Source organism: Staurois parvus, unplaced genomic scaffold (genome assembly GCF_062004578.1).
Source record: "Staurois parvus isolate SC_StPar_1 unplaced genomic scaffold, SC_StPar_1.0 ptg000126l, whole genome shotgun sequence".
In the NCBI taxonomy this organism is placed as follows: domain Eukaryota; kingdom Metazoa; phylum Chordata; class Amphibia; order Anura; family Ranidae; genus Staurois; species Staurois parvus.
In genome coordinates this window covers 2,926,637-2,953,502 of record NW_028317922.1, presented here as the reverse complement: position 1 = coordinate 2,953,502, position 26,866 = coordinate 2,926,637, and the positions used below count along the sequence as shown (strand labels likewise).

Genomic DNA, 26,866 nt, shown 5'->3' with positions numbered 1-26,866 from the left:
ACGTGGAGATGTGAACGTGTCCCATAGGAAATCATGTTAAATGGACTGTACTGCATTTCTGCAAACCGCTTCGGAAAACGCTTGGGTGTGAACCTAGGGTTGATGCTGTCATCAGCAGGCTGGATGTAGGATATCCTTCAAAGACAGGGCAACTGAAAAGAATAAATTGCCCTGAGCAAAAGAACAGCTACAGGATACTTGCTGTAGTGCTGTATTATTCACAATCAACTTGTTTCACACTGTCTGGAAGATGGGTTTGCTGAAAGTGGTAATAAACACCACTGGGATACTTGTACCTACAGGTAAGCTTATAATACAGGGCAGCACAGTGGCTAAACGGTTAGCACTTCCACTTAGCAACACCAGGGCCACTGGCTCAAATCCCAGCCACAGCACCACCTGCCTGGAGCTCGCATGTTCCCCCCGTGCCTGCGTGGGCTTCCTCCAGTATCTTTCCACACTCCAAAGACATGCTGGTAGGTTAATTGGATCCTGTCTAAATTGTCCCTAGTATGTGTATGAATGTGAGTTAGGGACCTTAGATTGTACACCCCTTGAGGGTTAGGGACTGATGTGAATGTACAATATATATGTAAAGCACTGTTTAAATTGATGGCACTATATAAGTACCTGAAATAAATAGAGTTTACCTGTAGGTACAAGGAATATCTCCTAAACATGCACCATTTAGGAGATGTTCAGTGTTGCTCCAGCCAGTGACACCACCAGCATATGCGCTCTGAAGGAATGACATACGCGTGCCATGGCATGTGCACAGGAGATACATCATTGCAGCTTGCCCATTCAAGTGGCTGCAGCCCGTGAACCCACGAGGAAAACTGGGTGAAGATGGAAGCCGTGACAGCATGCAGCTGGAGGGCTTCATTTTAAGTATTTTTTAATGTGCTAGTATGCGATACAGATTTTTTTTCTTAATGTGCATGAGTTTACTACCGCTTTAACACACACCCACAAGGGAAGTTCCACTTTGAGGCTTCGTCCCTAGCTCCCTATTAAAGATTGGCACTTTCGGGGAGTGGGGGTACCCAGATCTGACAGATACCTTCTTTCACTTCCACTGTAATCATCTAGGCGATCGGAAATAGAAGTTGTCCTCCCCCCTCCCCGTAGTCTTCTCGGATGCGTGACAGGTCCCAGAAGACTACGGGGCCATTCACAAAGCGCACCCGGCTGTGAAGCCGCAAGCCGTTACAGCCGGGTGTCCACACTGAAGATGTCGAGGATACAGGACGGCCGATGTGGTAGCTTCTGATGTTTGTTTTTTAATCTTGGCTGGACTTCCACTTTAAGTCTGGGTTCACTTTAAGAAATCACCTAAGTTTTATACCCCTGAGGAATAATGTGACAGCCCCATTAGTCACAGCATGTCATTCATTAAGACAGATTGGCTGCAAAACCATCAATACAGGGAGATGCTCTTAGAAGTGTTTGCCTTGCACTGTGTCTCTGTAACAAACTACAGGAGCTGATCCACAGTGTGGCTGGGTCTGGTCAGTGATTCTCCCAGATGGACTTTGAATGATCTCTTTTTACTAGTTTTGGCTGGAGAACATTCATAGATCAAAATGATTTAAAAAAAAACAATAAACAAGCTCACTTGAACGTGTGAACTATCACAAGACTGATTTACAGAGAAATGATGATGAGATGGAACTATATGAACAGAGATCTGTGATCAGCGTCTGAGCCTCCTTAGTACTGAGTGCAACATCAGGTGTTCCTGCCAATGCATTTCCATGACAACATTTCTTCTTCCAAATGTAAGTGTGAATTTTATTAACGCAGAATAGAGATCATTTCTAACACACTGTGACCTGTCTGCAAAGCAGAGAACACACCTCTGTGAGTCACTTAAAACGCCTACACTAACACTGACCCAAATAACATATAGCAGATAGTCAGCTGGACCCCATTAAAACCAACGTATGGTACAGTCTATCGATGGGTTTTGGGGTAGATAAAATAGACTAAATTTGTGAAAATAATCTAGAATACATGATTATATGTATGATGCTAAAAGGTGATGTGTGTAGAGCAATGGTCTCCAAATTACGGCCCGTGGGCCAAATGCAGCCCTTTGCTTGCCTTTATCTGGTCCCTGTGGCACGATTTCTCCCATGAACACCAACAATGGGGCACTATTCCTCCCACTGATATAAACAATTGGGCACTATTCCTCCCACTGAAACCCATGATGGGGCACTATTCTTCCCACTGACACCAACAATGAGGGACTATTTCTCTCCCTAATACCAATGATTGGGCTCTATTTATCCCACTGACGCCAATGATGGGGCACTTTTCCTCCCACCAGTAGCAATTATGGGATGCTATTCCTTCCACTGACACCACTGAGGAGGCACTATTTCTCACACTGACACCAATGAAGGGGACTATTCCTCCCACTAATACCAATGATAAGGTACGTTTCTTCCCACTGACACCAATGATGGAGACTATTCCTCCCACTGACACCAATGATGGAGCGCTATTCCTCCCACTGATATCCAAGATGGAGACTATTCCTCCCACTAACACCAATGATGGGGCACTATTCCTCTCACTGACACCCAAGATGGAGACTGTTCTTCCCACTAATACCAATCATGAGGCACTAATCCTTCCACTGATACCAATGATGGAGCACTATTCATACCACTGACACCAATGATGGAGCACTACTGCTCCCACTGACATCCAAGATGGAGACTATTGCTCCCACTAACACCAATGATGGGGCACTATTCCTCCCACTGACACCCAAGGTGGAGACTATTCTACCCACTAATACCAATCACGAGGCACTATTCCTTCCACTGATACCAATGATGGAGCACTATTCATACCACTGACACTCAAGATGGGGACTATTCCTCCCACCATAACCACTGATGGGGCACTATTCCTCCCACTAATATCAATGATGGGGTACTATTCTTCCGACTAATACCAAAGATGATGCACTATTCCTCCCACTAATACCAACAATGAGGAAACATTCCTCCCACTGACACCAACTATGGGGACTATTCCTTCCACTGACACCAATGATGGGGCACTATTCCTCTCACTAAAACCTATGATGGGGTACTATTCCTCCTACTGACACCAATGATGGGGCACTATTCCTCCTCCTAATACCAATGATTGGGTATTATTCTTCCCACTAGTACCAAAGATGAGGCACTATTCCTCCCACTAATACCAACGATGAGGCAATAATCCTCCCACTGACACCAACTATGGGGACTATTGCTACCATTAATACCAATGATCCAATTACGGGGCACTATTCCTTCCACAAATACCAATGATGGGGTACTTTTCCTCCTATTGACACCAATGGTGGGGCACTATTCCTCCACTAATACCAAAAATGAGGCAATATTCCTCCCACTGACACATGTTGAGGACTATTCCTCCTCCTACTGATCATAAAAGCTATGTCATTTTTTTACTCCCACTGACCACCAAGCTTGAGACATTTTATACTCCCATTGAGGCTGGGGCATTTTCTACTCTCACTGACCACATTTTGGCCCTCCTAAAGTATGAGGGACAGCAGCCTGACCCTTTCATTTGAAAGTTTGGTGTAGAGAAACTAAGGAATCCTAAAATATGACAGTGAAGCTCTGCCAAAAAGTATTTGATTTTGTGGGGATTGTAATAAAGCAGATTGTGTGTTGAATTATTCATATCTCAGAAAGCTCCAGAGGTCCAAAGTTCCTCCTGACATATCTGCTTGCAGCTAAAGCGGTCATTTGCCAGAATTTGGAGAGGGATTTAATAAAGATATCCAGAGAATTAATGCAGTTGTAGCCACTCTCAACAGTATCTCAGTGGTTAGCACTTCTGCCTTGCGACACTGGGGTACTTGGCTATATGCATGGAGTTTGCACGTTCTCCCTCTGCTTGCGTGGATTTCCTCCAACAACAAAGATATACTGTTGGGTTAATTGGCTACTATCCAAATTGGCCCTAGAAAGTGTGTCCATGAATATGAGAGAGGGACCTTAGATTGTAAGCTCCTCGAGGGCAGGGACTGATGGGAATGTAGGTTATTAAAGTGCTGTGTAAATGAATGGTGCAATAAAAATTCCTGTAACATATCAATATGGTACAAATGACAGCAACTTGCTTTTTTTTTTAGTTTGGTTTAGTTTTTGCTGCCTATGTCCTCCCCAGGGAGATTTGCCTTCTTTATTTATCCTTTTTAAACAGTATCATGGATAGAGGAAATGTGGAGAAATACTTAATTTTAGAGTTGTCATCACACCAAAAGGGATCATATGTTCTGATGACGACTCTCTAAGGTCTCGTTCACATGTACAGTTATAATTGCCACCACAGTGGATTGCTTTTCAGAGGGTGTTTGACACATGTCGAGGAGGTGATATGTCACATTTGCACTTCTTGTTTTAACCCTCAAAATGCCCACCCACTGCACTGTAGTCATGTGCATTGATTGATTTTACAGGGCAGTTGAGGCATGGCCCCATTCACTTGAAAGGGTTGCATTCGTTGGTGGTACCACAAAATCTCAGCAGCATTTGTAAAGTCCTAAGAGACTTCATTTTTTGTGTTTAGGTGGGCAGTAAAGCCAGGGTTCAATCTCCTACTTTTACCGCCTCCTGGCCACTTCACTTTGGAAAGAAGGGAAGGGCAATGGAGAAGGTCTCCCCAGCTGGACACCAACAACAAAAAAAGGAAGTACAGGGGTTTTAACCCTTTCCTACTCTAAAACCTATAAAAAGGTTTTGGCTTTACATACACTTTGAAGGAAGTTTGTCATTGGAAAAACATATAGGCTGCACTTTCTGACCTTTCCCTTGAAAATGCTAGCTGCCTGGCTGTCTGGCTGAGCCTCCGTCCTCAACACTTTGAATCACAGACCCAAAACAAGAAAGCAAATACGGACTTTTCCCTGTCTTGCCTGAGTACTGTACTTGTTCCAGCATCAATGAGTCAGAATATATTAAAGCTGGTGGGTCAGCTCAACAGCCAGTCAACTAACATTTTTATCAAAAGGTCAGCAATGGCAGCTTGTGTATGTATGTGATTAATATGCAAATTTTTACAATGTGCATGCCCAAATTCAATCAAGATCTGAAAGTCAATTGGAGACCATTAAAATTTCTGCAATAAAACATATCCAATAAAAAAAAATAAAAAAATCAAATTTCTTCAGACATTTATGCAAAAATGTATTCTGCGCCATATTTTTGGTAAAGACAAATCCCAATAAGCGTATAGTGATTGGTTTGCGCAAAAGTTATAGCGTCTACAAACTATGGTATATATACTGTCCTTTTTTATATTAGTAATGGCGGCGATCAGCGGGACTGCGATATTGCGGTGGACGGTCTGACACTAACTGACACTTTGTGGGAACCAGTGACACTAATACAGTGATCAGTACTAGAAATATACACTGTCACTGTATTAATGAAACTGGCTGCAGGGCTGCTGTTGGAAACAACAGGGCCCCATACAGCCAACCTGACATAACCCCCCCCCCCAAAAAAAAAAATTACTATCCTCCAGTTATAAATGAACACAGTGACTGATCAGTACTGATCGCTCATTGTGTTCATTCAGGAAAGGAAGGGGTTGGTAAATGTGACACTGCCACATATGTAGGACAGCCAGCAGCACTGCGGTGGTGGGGGGCATGGGCAGCAGAGGGAAACCTATGGTGCACAGGGAGGGTGATGAGAATGGCAGGCGGAAATTACTTGAACTGATGCCCTGAATGTCTCTTTCTGCAGCAGCTAAAGGAGGGAGGAGAGAAAGAGCCAACTTTCAGTTGCTGCAGAGTGAGCCATACAGGGGATCGGTTCCAGTAATTACCTACACTCCGTGCCGATCACCCTCCTTGCCCACATCAGATTGGGCCCCGTACAGGAGGACTGGTGGTACCCCTTTATCCACGATCCTGACTGGCTGGGAAGGGGTTAAACATCCAGGGCGATCAAAGTGTGTGCCTAGCTACAGTATGTGTTTTGTGTACTGTGTTAGGTGTTTTTACTAGGCAATCTGCTAGATTTTATTCCCTGCTTTGCAGAGAAAGAAAATCTAGCAGATCTGTGCTGACAGGACACAGCTCTGCCTTGTTTACATAGTCAAAGTTGTGCTCATCCACTGGCCAGCACCTGTTGATTGGCTTCTGCTGTGTCCAATCACAGCAGAAGCAGCACTCCGGCAGCGTGCACACGTTCTCTACGGCGGAAGTAAAAATCATTTATATACGCACAGAACTTCCACCTTGTAGCAGTAAATCAGCTATAGAGCGGATGGCTTACGTTCCCTGGATCTGCTGGGCTGCAGGTGGGGGAGGGAGCTGTACGCAGAAGCTTTTTAATTTCATACATAGAATACATGAAGATAAAAAAAAACTTGAGCCTTCAGAACCACTTTACCATTGCTGGTAATTGTTTTAAAAAAAGACTAAACTGCTGTGCTGGAGAGACAGAACTTTATGGAGGAACATCCATAACAAGCAGAGCTGATCCCTCATTGTAAATGTACTAGATCCCCCTAGATTGCCCTCGCACTCTTTTTTTCTAAGCTGCATTTGAGTCATGGAAACATCCTTGAATATAAGAGGGTAATGTACTCTACACAATGAGATGAATACTCGTTTTCCGGTAAAATATTTGCTGGATGTGCCCATTAATCAGAGAACATTTCCCTTTATATTCTGCAGTCTACAGAATAATGACCTTTATAACTCACAAGCTCTTTCTCTCCAAGTCCCTGTCTATGCCAGCTTACTATGACTTGACAGTTCCATAATTCAAGATGACAAGCTCTCCTGATTCCACCCATTTCTCGTCTCCACACATACATATATTCAGATTGTGTTTAACAGCCTCTAATGAACCAGAATGTCGTATTCCCCTTAGCTTGCAGAACATCTGAACGGCAGTGTAATAGCAGAAGATGCATGTGTTTGCCCACTTCTTCTGCAATGTAATCTGCTTATATTGTGCCTTCCTTCCTCTCATGAACATGCTAAAGACTTTTTTTTTTGTAACCTTTCCATTTCCATTGCATGGCTTATTTTAGACACAGTGATGTTATCACTGGGTCTCTGTACTTCTCTATGCAATGCATGCAGATCTTGGCTGGTGGGAGGGGTCGGAAGAGTGTTGTACATAGCTTCCTGAAAACATAACATCACCCTACCTCAGTACTCCTCTCAAGAGCCCTCATCCCTGATATAGTCAGTGGGAGTAGTGATGCAAATATTATAATGAATTTATGGGTAGATGTCAGTATGGAGGAGTGGGTGTTCCTAGTCTGGATGTATTTGCATGCAGACCACCCTAGGTAAAACTCACATGTGATATTGAGCATCTATGACTGAAATAACTGACATCCAATGAATGAAGGGAGTGGGTCTAGGACAGTTCAGCTAGGAAGAAAAGAGCTAGATGATGCTGGATGTCCTTCAACCAAGAAATGTATGTCTGTATGACTGGCTACAGCTTCTAATATAGATGTACACAGAGGCGTCCCTAGGGTTGGTGTCACCCGGTGCGATAACACTTGGTGACACCCCCTCCGACGATCCCCACAGAATGGATCGGATCTGCGGATTGAGCATAATGGATCGGAGTCTGATCCATAATGCTCCCCAATCCGCAGATCCCATCCATCTTGCGGGAATCGTCGGCACGCAACCTATACAGGGTGACACTGGACCCACTCCACGAAAATGTAAGTTGTAAAGCAAGCCGATGATCCCCGCAGGATGGATCGGATCTGCAGATTGGGGAGCATAATGGATCAGACTCCGATCTATTATGCTCAATCCGCAGATCCGATCGAATGGTGGGGCACAATTCCTTCCATTAACGCCAACAATGAGGCACAATGCCTTCCATTAATGCCAACAATGAGGCACAATGCCTTCCATTGACAACAATGATGGGTCACAATTCCTTCCATTAACGCCAACAATGGGGCACAATTCCTTCCATTAACGCCAACAATGAGGCACAATGCCTTCCATTGACACCAACAATGGGGCACAATTCCTTCCACTGACGCGACGATGGGGCACAACGCCTTCCATTGACACCAACAATGGGGCACAATTCCTTCCACTGACACAATGATAGGGCACAATTCCTTCCACTGACACAATGATAGGGCACAATTTCTTCCACTGACACCAACAACGGGGCACTATTCTTTCAAATGACACCAACAAAATGGCACAATTACTTATGCTGACAACAACAATTGGGCAGAAATCCTTCCCCTGACACCAACGATGGGGTACTATTCCTCCACTGACACCAAAGATAGGGCATTGTTTACTCCCACTGGCCCTAGTCTGGCCCCCTAAAGTCTGAAGATCAGTAAACTGACCCTTTGTTTAGAAAGTTTGGAGACCCCTGCTCTACAGCCTTCTAAAACATACAGATCAAAAGCTATTTCTCAGCTTCAGCATGCAAGGGGCAGGGAGAGCAATCTGATACCTGAATGGAGGGAAAGGACCAGGGGCAGATTGACCATTCGAGCACTCTGGCACTGCCTGAGGGCCCGGGGTCAGTAGGGGGCCCCATGAGATGCCCCTGGTACCTTTTTATTGGCTTTTTCATAGTTTTTTTGGGTGTGGGCGAGGACACAGGGGCCCCATGATCCCCTATTGCCGGGGGCCCCATGAGTTGTCAGTCCACCCCTGGAAAGGACACACCCCCTTCTACACAGTCTCATAGAGAAACATTGCCACCTGAGGCTGTCAATCATCCTCTGTTTGCTGCATAGGGAGCTGGGCCATCTCCACAAATTCTGTGGTGTCCAGATAACCTGTCAGAAGTGACTCATTCACATAACAGAGGAATGAGAGGGGAGACAGAAATCAAACTCAGTGCTTTGGATTGAGGCAAGTACACACTACAGAGGGATATGTGCCGTTCATTTTTAATTTCAGAGGTTTACAACCACATAAGTCCTAGGTTTGTACTTACAGACTTAAAGTGTTACTAAACCCAGGCCCCTGTATTCACTATATCTGGTCTCCCACAGTACACACAACATGGAAGTGCAATTATTTTAGTAAATATAAACTGATAAATACCTTTTCTCATCAACTGTAAGAGCAGTCTTGTGACTTCTATCAGTGTTCAGCAGAGCAATGGTCAAAGCTTGTAGGAGTTTTCATTCTCCCCTGAATGCCCTATGAGGCTGCAAGACCCCTGACCTCTGTCTGGACTGGGTTGACTGGCCCTGTGCTGATCACATGCAGTCTCCAAAGAAAAAAAAAACCTATCTAGCAATACACACAACACTGAGCATGTGCAACTTGCCCCAAAGGCTCTGTTCTATCAGCAAATGGATTGGGGACTGTGGAAGAAGGGGAGGATCAGAGAAGAGAGGATCAAACATCTTTTTACATGCAGAGGATTAACCCCTTAGGTTCCAGTGAGTATAACAAGCATGCTTTGCTGCATATACAGACTGATTTTACTGTTGTGGGTTTAGTAACACTTTAAGTCTCATCTTTGATGATCCCATAAAGGCCAGGATCTTTGCATGGTGACTCAAACCTTACTTAATTACTGTGTGATAAAGAAAAATGTTGCAGCACTTAGTGGACTGCAGTAAAATGATCACATCCTCATGAATCTTCAGTGGATTACAAATCAATCCATTTTTAAAAATATAATTAGCCCAAGTTATTATATCAGAGCAGATGATCTAAGGGCCCAAATATGTTTAGGTGTGATCACCAGTTGATGTATTTTACACCGCCGTTACAGATGTCCTCTTAGAGCCGAGGTCCGAATAGGGCGTGCCCATCAGTGTAGCCATCAGAGTGCAATCATTTATTCCCATCAGATCAGGTGTGCCCATCAGAGTGCTCCTTTACATCAGTTGTCCCCATCAGAGTGCCACTTTACATCAGGTATCTCCATCACATTGCCACCTTACATCAGGTATTCCTGTCAGAGTACCCCCTTACACTCAAAGTACCCTTTTCTATCATATTTCCCCATCAGAGTGCCCCTTTCTATCATATTCTCCATCAGAGTGCCCCTTTCCATCACATGTGCCCATCAGAGTGCCCCTTTCCACAGTATGTGCCCCCTTAACATAAAATGGGCCCGTCAGAGTGCCCCTTAACATAAAATAAGGGGCATGTTGATGGGCACATTTTATGTTAAAGGGAACTCTGATGGGCATATTTTAAGTTAAGGGGCCCTCTGATGGGAACATTCTATGTTGTGCCCATCAGAGTGCACCTTACCATAAAATGGGCCCGTCAGGGTGCCCCTTAACATAAAATGTGCCCATCACAGTACCCCTTAACATAAAATGGGCTCATCTGAGTGCCCCTTAACATAAAATGTGCCCATCAGAGTGCCCCTTAACATAAAATGTGCCCATCAGAGTGCCCCTTAACATAAAATGTGCCCATCAGAGTGCCCCTTAACATAAAATGGGCCCATCAGAGTGCCCCTTAACATAAAATGGGCCCATCAGAGTGCCCCTTAACATAAAATGGGCCCATCAGAGTGCCCCTTAACATAAAATGGGCCCATCAGAGTCCCCCTTAACATAAAATGTACTAGTCAGAGTGCCTCTTAACATAAAATAAGAGGCATGCTGATGGGCACATTTTAAGTTAAGGGGCACTCTGATGGGCACATTTATATTAAGGGGCTTTCTGATGGGCACGTTATGTTAAGGGGCAGGGGCCGTTCGCTGACACCAGTCCACCATTTATTGACTGCTGTCTTACAGGCTCCCTTTACAGTTGGTACTAAGAGGAGGCTGCAAGGCAAACCCAACATGTTCCCGGGGAATCAGCTAGGAACATCCAGGAAAAGGAAATGACACTACCTGGACATGTTTCATCATGATACTATATATTTCGTTTGAAGCTGAAAGTTAACCATTCCTGAGAGGCTGCCTGACTGTTATGCTGATCCCTTGGATTCAACGCTTTGTGAGCCACTGACCTGAAACAAGTATACAGGTCAGGGAAATAAGAGTGCAAACCTCTTATCTGCCTGAGTCTACAACTGCAGCATCCATGTTTTTTCTATGCTTCCCTTTAAAGCAGTGGTCTCCAAAGTGCAGCCCAGGGGCCGGACGTGGCCCTTTGCCTGCTTTTATCTGGCCCTTGGGACACTATTGAATCCACTGACACCAATAAATTCCTCCCAGTGATACCAACGATGGGACACAATTTCAACCAATGATACCAAGAATGGAGCCCAATAGCACCAATGATGGGGCACAATTTCTCCCAATGACACCATCAATGGGGCACAATTCCTCAAATCCACTGACACTAACAAATTCCAACCAGTGATACCAATGATGGGGCACAATTCCAACCAATGATACCAAGAATGGAGTCCAATGACACCAATGATGGGGCACAATTTCTCCCAATGACACCATCGATGGGGCACAATTCCTCTCACTAAAACCAAAGATGGAGCATTGTTTATTCTCACTGATGCCGGGACATTTTTTGGTTCAGTCCTCCTAAAGTCTGAAGGACAGTAAACTGGCCCTTTGCTTAGAAATATTGGAGACCCCTGCTTTAAAGCAAGGGGTCTTCAGACTTTCTAAATACAGGGCCAGTATTATGGAATTATTGCCCCATTGTTGGTGTCAGTGGGAGGAATAGTGCCTCGTATGAGAGGTGGGGAATAGTGCCTCAAGGGTTGGATAAATGCAAGCAGAGAGCCACATTTGGCCCCTGGGCCACAGTTTGGAGACCACTGCTTTAGAGTAATGTAAAGGGTTTGGTTCAGGTGAAAGCGGTATTAAACTCTACAGTCCATATCCAGAAAAAGTCATGACATCATTCTCAAGCCTTACCCTAACATTAGTAATGGCTCTATTCACCTTGATTGTTATGCCTCCTGTATTTGGTGTTATCCTATTCCCTACTCCCATCTTGGATATTTTCCCTTTTACCCCCCAAAACCTTTCTTCTGCTCTTCCACAGATGTCATCCTGTAATCTCACACATGCACACAGAACTCGAGCCAAGCCAAACCAAGTGAGGTTTTCTGGAGATTCTTGAGATTAAAGTGATTGTAAAGCTTTATTTTTTAATTAAAATAATAAACATGTAATACTTACCTGCTCTGTGCAATATCCATGCTGCCTTGAGCCTCCTCTTCTTGGGTTCCCTGCTGGCACTCTCTGCCGCTCCTCTTCTTGGTTCGCCATCAAAGGAAGCCGCTTCCTATGGGGGCGCACCTGCGGGCTGGATCCTGAGTCAGGCTGTGCGTGTCTATTGACACATACAGAGCAGGTCAGCCAGCCCCCCACTCTATGCTCACAGGATTTGATTGACAGCAGCAGGAGCCACTGGCTCCTGTAAGCAGAGAGAGAGGAGAGAGCTGCAGCAGATGGGCGCAGTGCTGGATTAAGATTGGGCTCAGGTAAGTACAGTACACAGGGAGGTGAAGGGGGGGGGGGGGGGGGGGTGATACCAATACTGGGATGCTTTTTACTTTAATGCAGCCTTTAGAACCACATTAAACTCCTGTGCTGGAGATGGAGCATTACATCATCCCAACAAGGAAATGTAAACAGCAAAGGTTTACATTTCGATCACACCGATCCCGACTTTGAAATCGTGCGACTTACAGTGAATTTGCATGATATCAAAGTTGGGGGACATGCCGATTTGAGGTGCGATTTGCAAAACATCTGACACAAATGTCAATGCAAATCGCACCAAAAGTAATGCATGCACTTCTTTAGAAATCGGTGCAGCTCCGTCAAAGTCAGAACCGCACCAGTATGACCGCTGTAATTGCGGACAATAGGGTACGACTTGCCATTGTGCATGCCAAGTCCACCCGCTGTGACCAGGGACTTAGAGTATGTTGAAGGTATAAACAAGAAGTATGTATATTATGAATGCACAGGGGGAAAGATTTGCATACTGAGTTTATTACCACTTTAAGGGGAAGTAAATGTGTGGAGATCATCACAAAATAAGTTTACAAACAAAGAGATCTTTCAGAATCATAGGAGCAGGCTAAAAATAATTGACAATACAAGGTGGCAAGGATTATAGAATTTTACATCTAGACCATAGATACACTTTCATGAGATTTGGTAATGATCACATATGCCCTTCTGATTGACATGAGTGGGGGTTGTATTGATAGTCCCACCATAAAGGGGAACAGAAATAATAACCAGTCCCCTCTTTGCCTTACAGAACATGAACAACTGAAAAAGCAAACTCAGAAATCATGAGCATGGGCTGTTGTCATAATGCCTGTAAGTCCATAGAGAGGGGTGCATCACACCTGATTTTGCGACATGCATTTTGGTGCATTTGTCGTGCTACAGCCCACTGCCTTGAATGGGCTGCCTGTCACACAACAGACACCAAAGAATTCCAAGTGCCATATTTTTGTATGTTCTTTTTGTGTGAAAAACATTTGACAAAACACGCAACTGCTACCCGTGTTTGGGGTGCCTTTAAGAAATAATGGCACTGCAAACACGACATGTGTTTTCGCACATTTTCGGAAATGTGGGCAGAATTTCATGTTTCTGCTCACGTTTCCATGTCACTTGTATGCTGTGAATGCAGCCTTGCAGATGTACAGAGAGATCCAAGCTGCACACACAGCTTTGCATTTTGAAAAACACTGATATGCCCTGTATGAACATTACAGAGGAACTAAACCCATCAATTTATTTGTTTCCCAAAACAGTTACATTCAAGGAATGCTGTGAATGATAACTGTCACAGTTGCTTGTGCTCTCAGCCGAACTGTCAAGCCATCAAATGGCTGGTGTCCTAGCTGAGCTCAGGTGCAGCATCATGGCAACTGCAGATCAGAGGCTTCCTTGACTTGTAAAGGAATGGAAAATTTAGTTTTGGTTTAAGGCCAGTTCACACCACAAAAACGCACTCCAGATCTGTTTCGGATGCATTTCTGCATGTGTGTTTTAACACGTTTTTGTTTTGATGTGTTCTGGTGCGTTTTTGTTGCATCTTTGATGCGTTTCTGGATGCATTCCAGATGCTTTATTTCTTCTTTTTTTCTTGTTTTTTTTCACTGTACTAGGATGCGTTCCAGTGAGTTTTTTATTCATTTTACTGTGTTCCAGTACAGTCCAGAGCAGGAAAAATCCTGCATGTTCTACTTTTTTTTCTGGGATTGGAATGCCCTGCAACTGACTGCACTGGTGTAAACTATGCTATTAGAAACCATATAACCTACTTTCCATGCATTTTTGATGTTGCAAAAAATGCACTGGACTGCATGTGGTGTGAACTGGCCCATAAGCCGGCCATACACATCTTGAATTTTGGCCTGTTTTGCTGAATAAGCAGAAATTTGAGCTGTGGTTGACACTGTCAGCACCACTGAACTTGTCAAAACTCAGCTGAAAAATCAAAGGAATTGGGTGGAAATTTGGTGGATGAACAGTGACTCCATCCAATCACACGCAGTCACTGTTTGGGTATTCAGGCAGCCACTTGGATGGAATAAATGGCAGTGGAGATTTGCTTCGGATCTGAGGAAGAGGGTACTGCCCTCAAAACCTGTAAGGCATTTGGATCTTTGGTGAATGTCCTCCCACATTCAGGAGCACGTGGAGTGAACAGACCAATTGTATTACTTTGATGTGCCTTGTCAGTCACATCGTTGTGAGTAGATATATTTCCAGTTACTTAATAAATGATTTTAGAGATAATACTCTAGGCTGGTGCATGTGCTCTCTATTTTTTTCTCAGGTTTTCAGGTGTTCAGTAGGAAATACTGCTCCCTGCCATTTTTTTGCCTGTTTTTTTAACTGCTGAATTGAGATTTTGCATTGTATGTCTACTCCGCAAGCCCTTGGCCTATGGCTGTGGCACAGTCCTATTCACTCCCATGGGAGAGTGTGACAGGTAGTGCCACCTGTCAAACCCAGCATGTAGCATTTAAATATGATCAGTCTCTGCAATGTGTACTGACCCTTACAGTAAAGTGATTTCAATGTGGTTATTTTTTCAGGTGTGATTAGTGTATAAGATGTGATAAATCTTACTACAAAAAAAATAAATAAATACCAGCCAATTAGCTACATAACTGCCAGCGGTCCAGTAGAACATGTTTCCGAAGAATTGCAAAGAAGGATTAAATAGTTTCTATTGTGATTTGTAATGAAACCTCCCCAGGATTTATGGAAAAGGGTCAGTGTGTCATCTGTGTGTCATTTATAATCTTTTAATTACATTGTTTTCTCATGTACACATCTACATTCCACTGTGTGTATCAACCCTCATGGCTTTCCAGTATGTAAAAATCTGCTGATGCCTTGTCGCTATAATCATAGATACAAAAAAAGGAATTGTTCCAAGTCTGCCCAGCTATCTTCTCTGCATTGGTCCTGATTGTGGGTCTGCTATGCAGAGCCATACAAAGCAGTGTGCAGGAGCTGACAGGGGAGAGATCAGTGTTGTTTATACACAGATCTCTCCCTCGTCAGTAATTCTCAGAAAACACCAGGTGCCAGTGGGGAATCACTGGCTGTGACCTGATGATTGACAGCCAAGGCCATGAATGGCCGAGCGCCCCCTACCTGGAACTGCAAAATCACCTATATATACATGATTTTGCGCACCCGTGCCACCCTGTAGCAGTATTTCTGCTATAGGGCGGAACAGAAGCAGTTAAAGTGTAACTGAAGGCAAAACTTTTTTTTTTTTTCATTTTGGTGTTTTTGTTTTTGCTATCTGTGTCCCATTGGGGAGATTTCCCTTCACTTTCTATCCCATAGCCAAAACAGGACAGCAAGGAAATTCCGGGGTGGCACTAGGGTCACCAGAAATAGTGTTCTCATTGGAAGATTACCCCTCAATTCTTGTTCTGGTGTCAATCCAAAATTTGGGATTTTATTTTACTTTCACGTTCGATGATAACGGTAAACAGGACAAATAACTAATCCCCATGCACTGTATCCAAAAGTGAAAAAAAAATGTTACCTTTAGATACACTTTAAAGGCTTGTACATACCAGCCCCGTTGTACTGTGCTGGGCAGCGTTGCCCAATGCAGGCACAAAGCAAACACACGGCAATTTGCTTTGAGTCCTAGCAGACAGGAGCCTCTTGTTGCTTCTCCCAGACACTTGTACCTGGTAGTGCTGGCTGTACTGTGAGCTGCCTGGCGCTCCTTGTAGATTGCAACCTGACATCATAGGACTCTCTGCAGTGGTGTGAGATGAAAAAAGGGAGGACATTCTGTACATTTTCTCAGTGCAGTGTGTTGTAATGCACTACTCCGCATTTCACAGCAATGAATTAAAAAAAAAAAAAATGAAATGACATTTCATTACATTTCAAGTGGCAAAAAGTAAACAGTGCTAATGTTTTAATCAGCACCGCTCCCTTCAGGCCCTGTTTACATTTCAGTGTTTCCAATCGTGTGGCGAGCCGCACGAAAATACATGCACTGCTAACTCGCATTGTGCTTGTGATGCCATTAAACTTTACTGGCACCCTAAACACAGGTAGCAGGCACGCATTTGCTGTGTGTTTTGTCATGCAACAAATGCGCTATAATGCATCGATAAGTACTGTAAAAAAAAGCATCATGATTTACTGTAAAAAAAGCGTCACGCTTCACTTAAAAAAATACAGAAGTTCTTTGGGGCTTTTGTCATGCATAGGGCTGCCCATTCAAGAGACCTAGATTGTAAGCTCCGAGGAGCAGGGCCCTCCTACCCTCTTGTATTGAACTGTATTGTTGCTGTAAAATGAAAAGGATAATCTCCTGCGCCAAAATGTGGATGTAAATAATTAAATGATAAAAAGCAGCCTGTATTAGTAGTGCCACAGCCACAGCACCAAAGACAACAACTCAATATAAAACCAATTAATACGGCGCTAAATATGCAGAGTTATATATACCATATAATGTAGTAGCTGACATAGGAATAGCTGACATATATATATAAAGGATATAACATGCATGAAGGTGAGTAAAAACGTGAATAATGTCCTAAATAAATGAACATAAAGTGAATGGTGTCCTTAGTGGGTCACACGGACTTCATGCAGGTGTGAGCCACAATGTGCCAATCCTCTAAGTCTGGGGTGCCCCCTCACCTTCCTGCTCAGGCCCCCAGGGACCAAAGAGCTTATAATGCTGGTAGTGATGATCCTGCTGGTCAATGGATCCTGCTGGTGATAGTAGTGCCACTCACTCCTCCTGGTAGGTCTTAGTAGGGAATGGTAACCTCAGCACTGCCCGTGGTGTCTCTCCGATAGAGGCTCTCCAGTACGGTCACCAGTGAGGCAAGAGAGACTTACATAGTATAAAACCTTTTATTTTGAGTAAAAACAACCAAGAGCCTACTTACACGAATCAGATAGTAAGCAGGCCTTTACACCTCTCCAAGGGTGTACTGTATTCAAAGCTTGGAGCACCAAGATGGCGTCCACGCCGGATGTGACGTCAAGCCGTCAATCGTAGGAAGCTCCTCCTTCTGGCGTATCTACGCGTTACGTCACTCAAACACGTGACTTCATCAGGATATCCTGATGAAGTCACGTGTTTGAGTGACGTAACGCGTAGATACGCCAGAAGGAGGAGCTTCCTACGATTGACGGCTTGACATCACATCCGGCGTGGACGCCATCTTGGTGCTCCAAGCTTTGAATACAGTACACCCTTGGAGAGGTGTAAAGGCCTGCTTACTATCTGATTCGTGTAAGTAGGCTCTTGGTTGTTTTTACTCAAAATAAAAGGTTTTATACTATGTAAGTCTCTCTTGCCTCACTGGTGACCGTACTGGAGAGCCTCTATCGGAGAGACACCACGGGCAGTGCTGAGGTTACCATTCCCTACTAAGACCTACCAGGAGGAGTGAGTGGCACTACTATCACCAGCAGGATCCATTGACCAGCAGGATCATCACTACCAGCATTATAAGCTCTTTGGTCCCTGGGGGCCTGAGCAGGAAGGTGAGGGGGCACCCCAGACTTAGAGGATTGGCACATTGTGGCTCACACCTGCATGAAGTCCGTGTGACCCACTAAGGACACCATTCACTTTATGTTCATTTATTTAGGACATTATTCACGTTTTTACTCACCTTCATGCATGTTATATCCTTTATATATATATGTCAGCTATTCCTATGTCAGCTACTACATTATATGGTATATATAACTCTGCATATTTAGCGCCGTATTAATTGGTTTTATATTGAGTGTATTGTTGCTGTATTGTCTCCCGTTATATTGTAAAGCGCTGAGCAAACTGTTGGCGCTATATAAATCCTGTATAATAATAATAAATGGCTGACCTATGCGTGACATGCGTTAATGCGTGAAAAAAGTGAGCGAGAACGCGAGTTCCTGCTACACGCAGATGTGAATGAGGCCCCAAAGCTCACACCGGTAGTCACAGTATAATGCAGCAGCTGGTGTGAATGAGTCCTAAGACAGAGGTCAGCAACGCCATTCCCTATATTTCTCTCACTATAAGTTTCCTTTAGAGACCTATTCTTTGAGATCTAAACTACAGCCATGATTGCTGACACTGAAGATTGGCAGAAGAAGCGGAGAAGGGTCACACAATGACATCCTGTCCACTTTCATTACTATAACCAAAGGCAGAAGTGATGAGGAGGTCAGCTGGGGGAGGGGCAGGGTGTCTGCGCTGCTGATTTTCACCTACTTTTGATGTGTCATCCTCCAAACATTTTATGGGTCTCGAATATACAGAAATACCAATACAAATACTCATAATAATCACATAAAGCATCAAATGCCTCTAAGAAATCCATCTTAAGAGTTTTACGTAAGCTTCATATTGTTTGCACGACTGATCCCTTATACAGATATCCTCGGTGTCGAGGCAAACCAGCACATCGCTGTAACCCAGAGCACTGAACAGAAGTCTACTGGAATATGATTGACTGTCAAGGGTTACTGCATTTGGCAGATCAACTAAACCCAGAATTTTTAAATAGATGATACAGCAGTTTGCTAGTATCCAACTTTTTACTGGTATTTAATCCAGAATTATGTCTCCACATTGCCTCCCTAGATGTGTTCTGCCGTTATGTAACACACAAGGATAAGGATCTTTATTTCCAGCCATGCAAATGACATTTTCAAATCTCATCAGACTCAACTGTCATTTTTTTTTTCATAATAAAGATCCTCACCCTGATATTTTGTAAATTGATTCTACAGTAACTTCCACAAGCCTGATTCTGTGAGCTTCTTCAATGTTACAATCACAATAATATTGCATCTGAGTTTACAAAATGAAGATCTGCTTCAACAATATAGACATTTAAAAAGAAAAAAACACAAAATACACTTGTGATCACTGTGACTAGCTCTAACGCCTCGCACTTGCCAGTTATTCCTGAATTCTCTGTTGCATTGTCTATCACCCTCAGCCCATCATTAATGTCATGACTTGTCACAGCCTTGTAGAACTAGATGTAGAAGCAATTCTCCTTACCAGAAGCAGACTGCAGGCTCTCCAGACTCCAGTATCTAGACAGCAGTCCTCTCATTCCAGCACCACCCCATCCAACACAGCTACTGCTGTCAGAATCTGAGCCAGAGGAAAGCCCTGAGCTCCCACTGCTATTGTGAGGGTTCATTGAAGCACTTGGACATTGCTGCTGAGTCCTCATCTGGGCACTCCGGCTGGCGGTGCAGCTGGAGCAGACAGGAGCCTCTTGTTGCTTCTCCCAGGCACTTGTACCTGGTAGTGCTGGCTGAATTGTGAGCTGCCTGGCGCTCCTTGTAGATTGCAACCTGACATCATAGGGGGCCTCTAGGGGGATTCTCTAATCATCAGCAGAATCATTGCTCCAACTCACTTGTTACACATGGCCAAGTGCCACCAGAATATCTTAGCAACTGCTGCCAGTGCCCTTAGCTGGATGGCTTTAACTTAAGGATGGGCAAGTGAATCATTCTATTATCTGGGAGTGAAACATGTGAGAGAAGCCCTGCAGAGCCCAATACAATGTCTGCGCTGCGTCCCATTGATGGAACCCTTGGGTTGTCGCTGGATTTGTTTCCCAGTGTTGATTCATCTTGGAACAGGGAGATTTATGTGTCTCTCGAGTAGGAAAGGAATTACATTCTAATTAGTTTCTGCTTATCGATTCTCATTTTCATTACAGAAAGAGAAAATGCATAGTTCCAGTTCTTACATTTTCATTATAAGGCTCAGTTTTAATAAGACGTTATTATTTATTATTATTATTATTATTATTATTGGTATTTATACAGGATTCATAGCATGCCAACATTTTGCACAGCACTTTACAAAATGTATAATATGTTATATTCTGCTATTTCAGTTTTGGTTGCAGATACCTATACAAGGCCTGTCAGATACTAATTATATGTAAAAACATGACTCATCTGAATTGGGTGATAATTGGATTGCATGTGGTTAAAGTGACACTAAACTCTGATTTAAAAAAAAATTCTGTTCAAGTGTGAATTCTTATCATAAAAACCTTTTTTTTTCATTTTAGATAGTGTATGGGAGGGTTATAACCCCTGGCAGTTTATTTCTTGCCATCCCATTGGGGAAATTAACCTTCACTTCCTGTCCCATAGCCAAAACAGGAGAAAATCCCTGCCAATTAACCCCATGTAACCAGAACTAGTGTCTCCATTGGAAAATGTCCCTTTTGTTATTTTTTCTGGGGACAACCCAAAATTTGGGGTGTTCTTTACTTTCAATTTTGATGATAATGGTAAACATGACATATAGAGAGGGTGATTCTCTCTAATGGGGACACAGACAGCAATAAAAACCTAATAGGTGTTCTAATCCCTCTCCACTCTATCCCAAATGTAAAAAAAAAGTTTTGCCTTTAGGTATACTTTAACTCAGTTAAGTGCAATTCCTGGTGTGTAGAGGTGCCATTAGGATTAATGTACTCCCATGCATCACTTAAGCAGCAACGCGTTTTTCACTGCAAGTGCAGGAAGGCGTGCAATTACATGCCTTCCCACACCCACTCAGATGTGAACCTAGCCAAAGACTGGTCTTAGACGGTTCAAATATCAACAGGAACCGTCTGTGATTCAAACAATGTGTGGGCAGGACTTTTTTTCTTGCAGAAGATTGCGTTTTGCATGTAATAGAACAGCACCAAAAACTATTGCATTTTTGTATGCATTTTGTGTGTGTTTTGTGTGACTTTAAGCTGGTTGTTAAAGAGTGGGTGGCCACTGTGTCCTTAACAACCAATGAGTCATCACCTGTCAGTGGGTTTCCCACTGCCAGCTGATTATAAACAAATCTATTGCTGGCAATTTAAAAAAGAAAAAAATCAGGAAAAAAACAGCATGGGGGGCCGCCCACCACCCCATGTGAATGAGTATAGGGTACATAGTTCCCCATACTCATTCACCAAAAAAGTGTCAAAAGTAAATAAAAACTCAAACAGTTTTTGACAAGTCCTTTATTAAAAAAGTAAAAAAAAAATTGTCCCCCACAGTAGATTCAACGTCAATTGCAATGAACACCGCTGACCCAAAGGAAAAAAAAGAAAGAGCTCCGCTCCCGACGAAGGCTCCCACCTTCTGACAGCTCTTAAATAAGCTAAAGGATGGAGCCACTCAGTGACATCACTGGGTGGCCCCGCCCCTCGTGATGGCATCGACCGAAGCATGCTGACAATTGATTACTCATTGTTTGTTAAGGATGCAGTGGCCGCCTGCTCCTTAACAGCCATATTGTTTACTGGTTGTTAGGGCCACTGGCCACCGCCTGCTCCTTAACAACCAGCTTAAAGTCACACAAAACACAACACACAAAATGCATAAAAAAGCATCAAAAGCAGGTGTGAAAAAAACCCACAAAATGTACCCAAAAAATGCAGCAACTGCAGTCTGCATAGATGCAAACCTAGCCTCAAAGGAACGTCAATACAAACACAACTGCTAAAATTGAATCTTTTATTAATACATTAACCACTAAACAGAAAGTGGCTAGTATAAAAAAGGCAACAAAAACCTCACCATTGTTAAAAACCCTTGTGAACACCACTCTTAAAAACTCATTCACAGCATCTTATAACAGATTCCACCTGGGGGTCAACAGTAATTCGTGTGCCACCCGAGACACAAAGTGTAACTGTAACATACAGGAATGGGCATTGATCTAACAATCACAATATTGACTTTGGAAGAGTTCAATGTGTTTTGCCTAATGCTTCTTCAGAAGCAGGGTGTTCAAAAGCAGTGTTTGCCACTTTCTGTTTCCTGTAATAAAGACCAGTCACTGCTGTTCCCACTCCTTGTACAGGGTGACTGGTCTTGTCCCCACCCCCCTGTAGTTTTCTGTAGGTAGCCTTTAGTGGGTGGAAGGGGGAGCAGCATTGGGGCCTTATAGTCCTTATACCCTTCTAGGCGACATTCAGGAAAAAAGCATGCCTGAATTAGGACTATGTTGTAGAAGTATACCTTCTGGCAGACATGTAGATATTGTTTGAAAATGGACGTATTGCTTGATTGATTTTAAACATAAAAGTGCACACAGAGGCACTCATATTTTGCACCAAATAAAACAACAAAATCTAATGGCAAGAACACTGGAACAAAAGCAATGTCGGTATGCATTCATCAGAAATGTGTGTGGGCAGTATCTCCTTGTTGAAGTCAGAGCCGTGTCCTTGATGGGAGGTTACCTCCTACTGCAGTTTATCTTCCAGATGCCAAGAGGCTATGACTGAGATGAATGCCAGCAATGTAGTATGTAAAGTGTTTCTGGTTTAAGGCTGTATTCTGTTTGCCAGCCAGTTCAGAGAATCACATTGGTCACCTTGTAACCGAGTCCCATTGCTATGCGTTATAAAGGAGGTTACAGTCAGAAAGGTTAAAATACAGTAGCTGCCCTAATGCTGGCCAAACATTAGTGGATTTTTGAATGAACGTTCGTATGGAAATTCTCAGTACCTTCGATGACTTGAAGAATGTACTTCAAAATTACGTTTGCTTTTAACATTTGATTTTGGAACTAGTGTAACTAAATGATAACCACATACATTATTAGAAATTTGTTTGTTCAAGGAAGATTTTCTATCCTGTTCCTTCTAATTTTTGATTTTGTTGAAAACGAATGTCGATTTGCCCCCAGTACTGATTAGAAATTTGAAGGAACGTTTTTAAAATGAAAATTTTTGAATGAAATTCTGCTAGTGTATAGCCAGCTATACTGAACTGGAGTCACAGTTAAAGAATAATGGAGTCACACTGGCACCATTAAAAATGTAAAGCCATACTGGGGGACTTGTGGAACGTGTATTGCCTACAGTGCACTTTTCAATTGCCAGACCTGCCAGACGTCTAGTCAATATGAGCATTCTGCCCAATATATGGACTCTTAATAATGTGACTGCTAGCAATATATAGTATACTGTCAGCCAAAGGATCTAGAGACAGCAGAGATTCCTAGCAGATGTAAGGTTAACTATCTAGTAGAGCTGTAAACAGGTCAGGAAATGGCCACTCTGAATGATCATTATGGCCACATGTCAATATTCTAATTTAAACATTTCTCTTAAATGGAATGCATAGACATTCCCCAGTATGCTGGATGTTTTCAGTCAGTGATGCTACTATTGTCTCTCAGCACGAAGCACTTTTATATTACATTTTAATACTGGTCATGAAAATGCAGTACTAAATTCCTTACACAGATGATCAGGACCAGATTTAGGCTACCTGCTTCCGAGGCCAACTGTCCTGTGCTGCACCCCTCTTACCCTTTAGTCAGTTTGCTAGTTACAGTGCAAAACTAACATTATCAGATTTCATAGCCATGCAAGGTACGCTATAGCCGGGTGGAGAGACTGAAAGAGATCATTTGCCCTCTCTGTGCAAAAACACCTAGAGCCACCAACTAGAAGACTAGGGCAGACTATTGTCCTACCATGCCAGCAATTCAGTTCTAGGTGTTCACATGTCAGAAGAACTGTAAATACACAGTACATTATTCCACCAACAAAGGGAGCCCAGCTAGGTTGTACTAGCAGAAGACTGTAACCTTTTATTAAACACAGATATGAGTTACTGACTGATAGGGATATGATGTGTAGGAATACAATGCCCCTGGCAACTCTACCATTCTAGGCCAAGGCCCATGCCATCGCCAAATGGCCACACATAATTTGTAGTAAATGTAATACTACAGAATGCTGTAAAATCCTACTGGCATGCAACAGCAAATGATCAGAGATCGCAGACATGCTACAGGAGATAGTTAAAGAAAATGCATGACCAAGCATGCTATGGGAGTTGTTGGAGACTGGAGACATGCATTAGGAGGCAGTCATAGACTGTATATGTTACAGGAAACTGGTATTACAGTCTCTTTAAAGTGGTTCTAAAGCCTTGATTTTTTGCTGATATGTGATAGGGAGGAGTGCTTAGGATAGAAATACACTAAAAACTGAAAATGTGCACTAGCTGCCAACACTGCTATGCAGAATCCCCAACTGCAGTGGACAGGATGGACAGGAGCGAAAGACAGAGAACAGCAGGATCAACCAGGTTTTTTTCAGAATACAGAAAACTCCCATAGTGACTAAGCGAGTATGAACAGCATGTAATACAACATTTATTGGTAGTTTTTAATGATATGGGTTTAATAACACTTTAATAATGTTACAATGTTAATGTACTTACCTGGAAATGTAACCCTTCTGCTGCAGCCCACAAGATCGAGCCTAGTTGGTGTGCTTTGAGAAAAGGAGTGTAGTTTCAATGGAAGAAAGCGAAATATTTCATACGGTTTTGTGGACTTACTTCCATTCATTCTAACCTAAGAAGGAAAAGAAGAGTAAGGCTTTTCTCTAGTCCCACCTCTCCACCCATTCCACCCTATGGACCATAAGATACCACTTAGACTGACATACAAAAAAATGTTTACTGTGTTAAATATTAGTTCACTGGAAAGAACAATGTATTAAATAAAATTAGGAATATATACAACAAGAAAACAGAGAAATGTTGTTAGTAATGATTTGTATTACCTGTGCACAACAAAATAGTTTAAGGAGAAGAGACTGCAAAACATAGAGCTATTGTAAAATGTGCAAATGTATTATAGTGTTCATCCAATAAAACTGTGCAGGAACTATACCAACCAATACAGCCTTCATCAGTTTAGAAGTAGAAAGTATATTGAAATGTTATTTTTGATTGGTTATTATAGGACATTGCCCCTTTTCCTGCTACTCATATTTTTTAAGTCCTACTCTTATTCCCTGTTATTACGGTGTCACGTACCTGGAATTTCTGTCTATTAGTCACCTGTAGGCCGTTTGTAGTACATATGACACCCACTTTCTTTAGCACATTCAACTATAATCCCACTGCTCCATCACTCCGATTACTGACTTAACTAGCACAACTAAACCTCATACTACAGAATATAAACATCTTCCAGATGTTTAGTGAATGGAAGGGATCTCCTCTATTTTGACTGCCTGGCTATCTCTTAAAGGCCTCTTGTCCTTTTGGGATCCTGTGCAGCAAAACACGTAGAGCAGGCAACATATTTGCCCCTGCCAAATGTATGAAAACAGGTGTAGTAAAATGAGTGTGTATTACTGCATTACATAAGTTTGGGGCTAAAATACTACCACCCTACTTGCTATTTTTTATTATAGTGTCTGCCATATCTTAATAGGCAATATCCCCTTTATACAACAGCAACAGTATTAACATATCCCATGTATATAAATGTACAGTATATCCAATGGATACAGTAATTATGTTTACACCCTTCTCTGTTATGTTAAACAAAAGTGTATCAGAAATGAATGGTTAATCTCTATGGTTGAGTGTATAGGTACAAATCTACTGGGAACAAGTATGTACTCAAGGTGTTCATAACAAAACATAACAAAATGTAGGCTTCTCACAATGGATACTTCTACTGCTGCTCATATTGGGGGTTATACACTGAAAGTGACTTTAACTGGACTTAGGGCCCTTTTACACCAATGCATATGAAGTGAAACATCTACAAAAAGTTCTGTTTGTGTTTATGGATGTGGATTTATGTTAATGCATTCCTCAAAATTTGGGATAAACAATTATAATATATATTTTCCATGGTGCACATGCACAAACATTTGGAAAATATAAATATGTGTTGTTTAGTGCATTCACTATTCATTGCTGTGGGCTTGCCTATCAAGCATGAATGTTACATGTTTTTTCGTGCTATGTTGCAGTGAACTAACCTCATAGGAATTAATGGAATGTCTACTTAAAATGCATTTTCATTCAGTAAAATGTTTACATTTTACCACTAGGAAATGGTGTGAATAGACCCTACAAAATGTGTACATCCTTATACTCTGTCTGCATCTTTGCTGTGATAAAATAAATTGAATATTCCCCATGAGCTATGCTGATCTTCATTTGCCTTACATAAGATGACTTTTCATCAGTTTCATCACTTGTATGGATCTGGTTAGGTGATCATTTCCATTGAAAACAGGTATCTGGAAGTTTCTGCTTGATCTCTTCCACTGAATGAATCTGCAATATGGTGTGTTTCAGTGTGAGTTCAAACCATGCCTGACCACTACTATAAGGCCACATATCTAAGCAGGGGGTGCCGAAGAAAATTCAACAAGGTTTGGCAGCCCCGGCTGACCAACTTCTCAGCCAATGCCTGAGCCTTCCTCTTGCCCTCTTATAACTTTCTTCCGTCTCATTAGTTCTATCTATTAATTTGATGGTCTAGGATGGCCCCTAGATATCTCCACTTATTATACATTGAACTGGTGAGACATAACTCGGTACTGAGCCGATATGTTTGTGAAACAAAGCTTTG

The 26,866-nt window shown here is 42.7% G+C and overlaps 1 protein-coding gene across 3 annotated transcripts in view; it reads right to left on the bottom strand.

The window, feature by feature from the left end:
* Positions 1-26,866, bottom strand: part of ARHGEF4 (Rho guanine nucleotide exchange factor 4) — a 215,183-nt gene that overhangs the window by 57,563 nt on the left and 130,754 nt on the right. For 2 of the 3 annotated variants that reach the window (XM_089672347.1, XM_089672348.1), the window contains one exon: positions 24,703-24,838. In XM_089672347.1, coding sequence (XP_089528473.1) covers positions 24,703-24,838 — 136 coding nt within the window. Of the gene's footprint in view, positions 1-19,501; positions 19,793-24,702; positions 24,839-26,866 lie in introns of those variants that run through there. The other variant, XM_089672349.1, reaches the window with a different exon arrangement.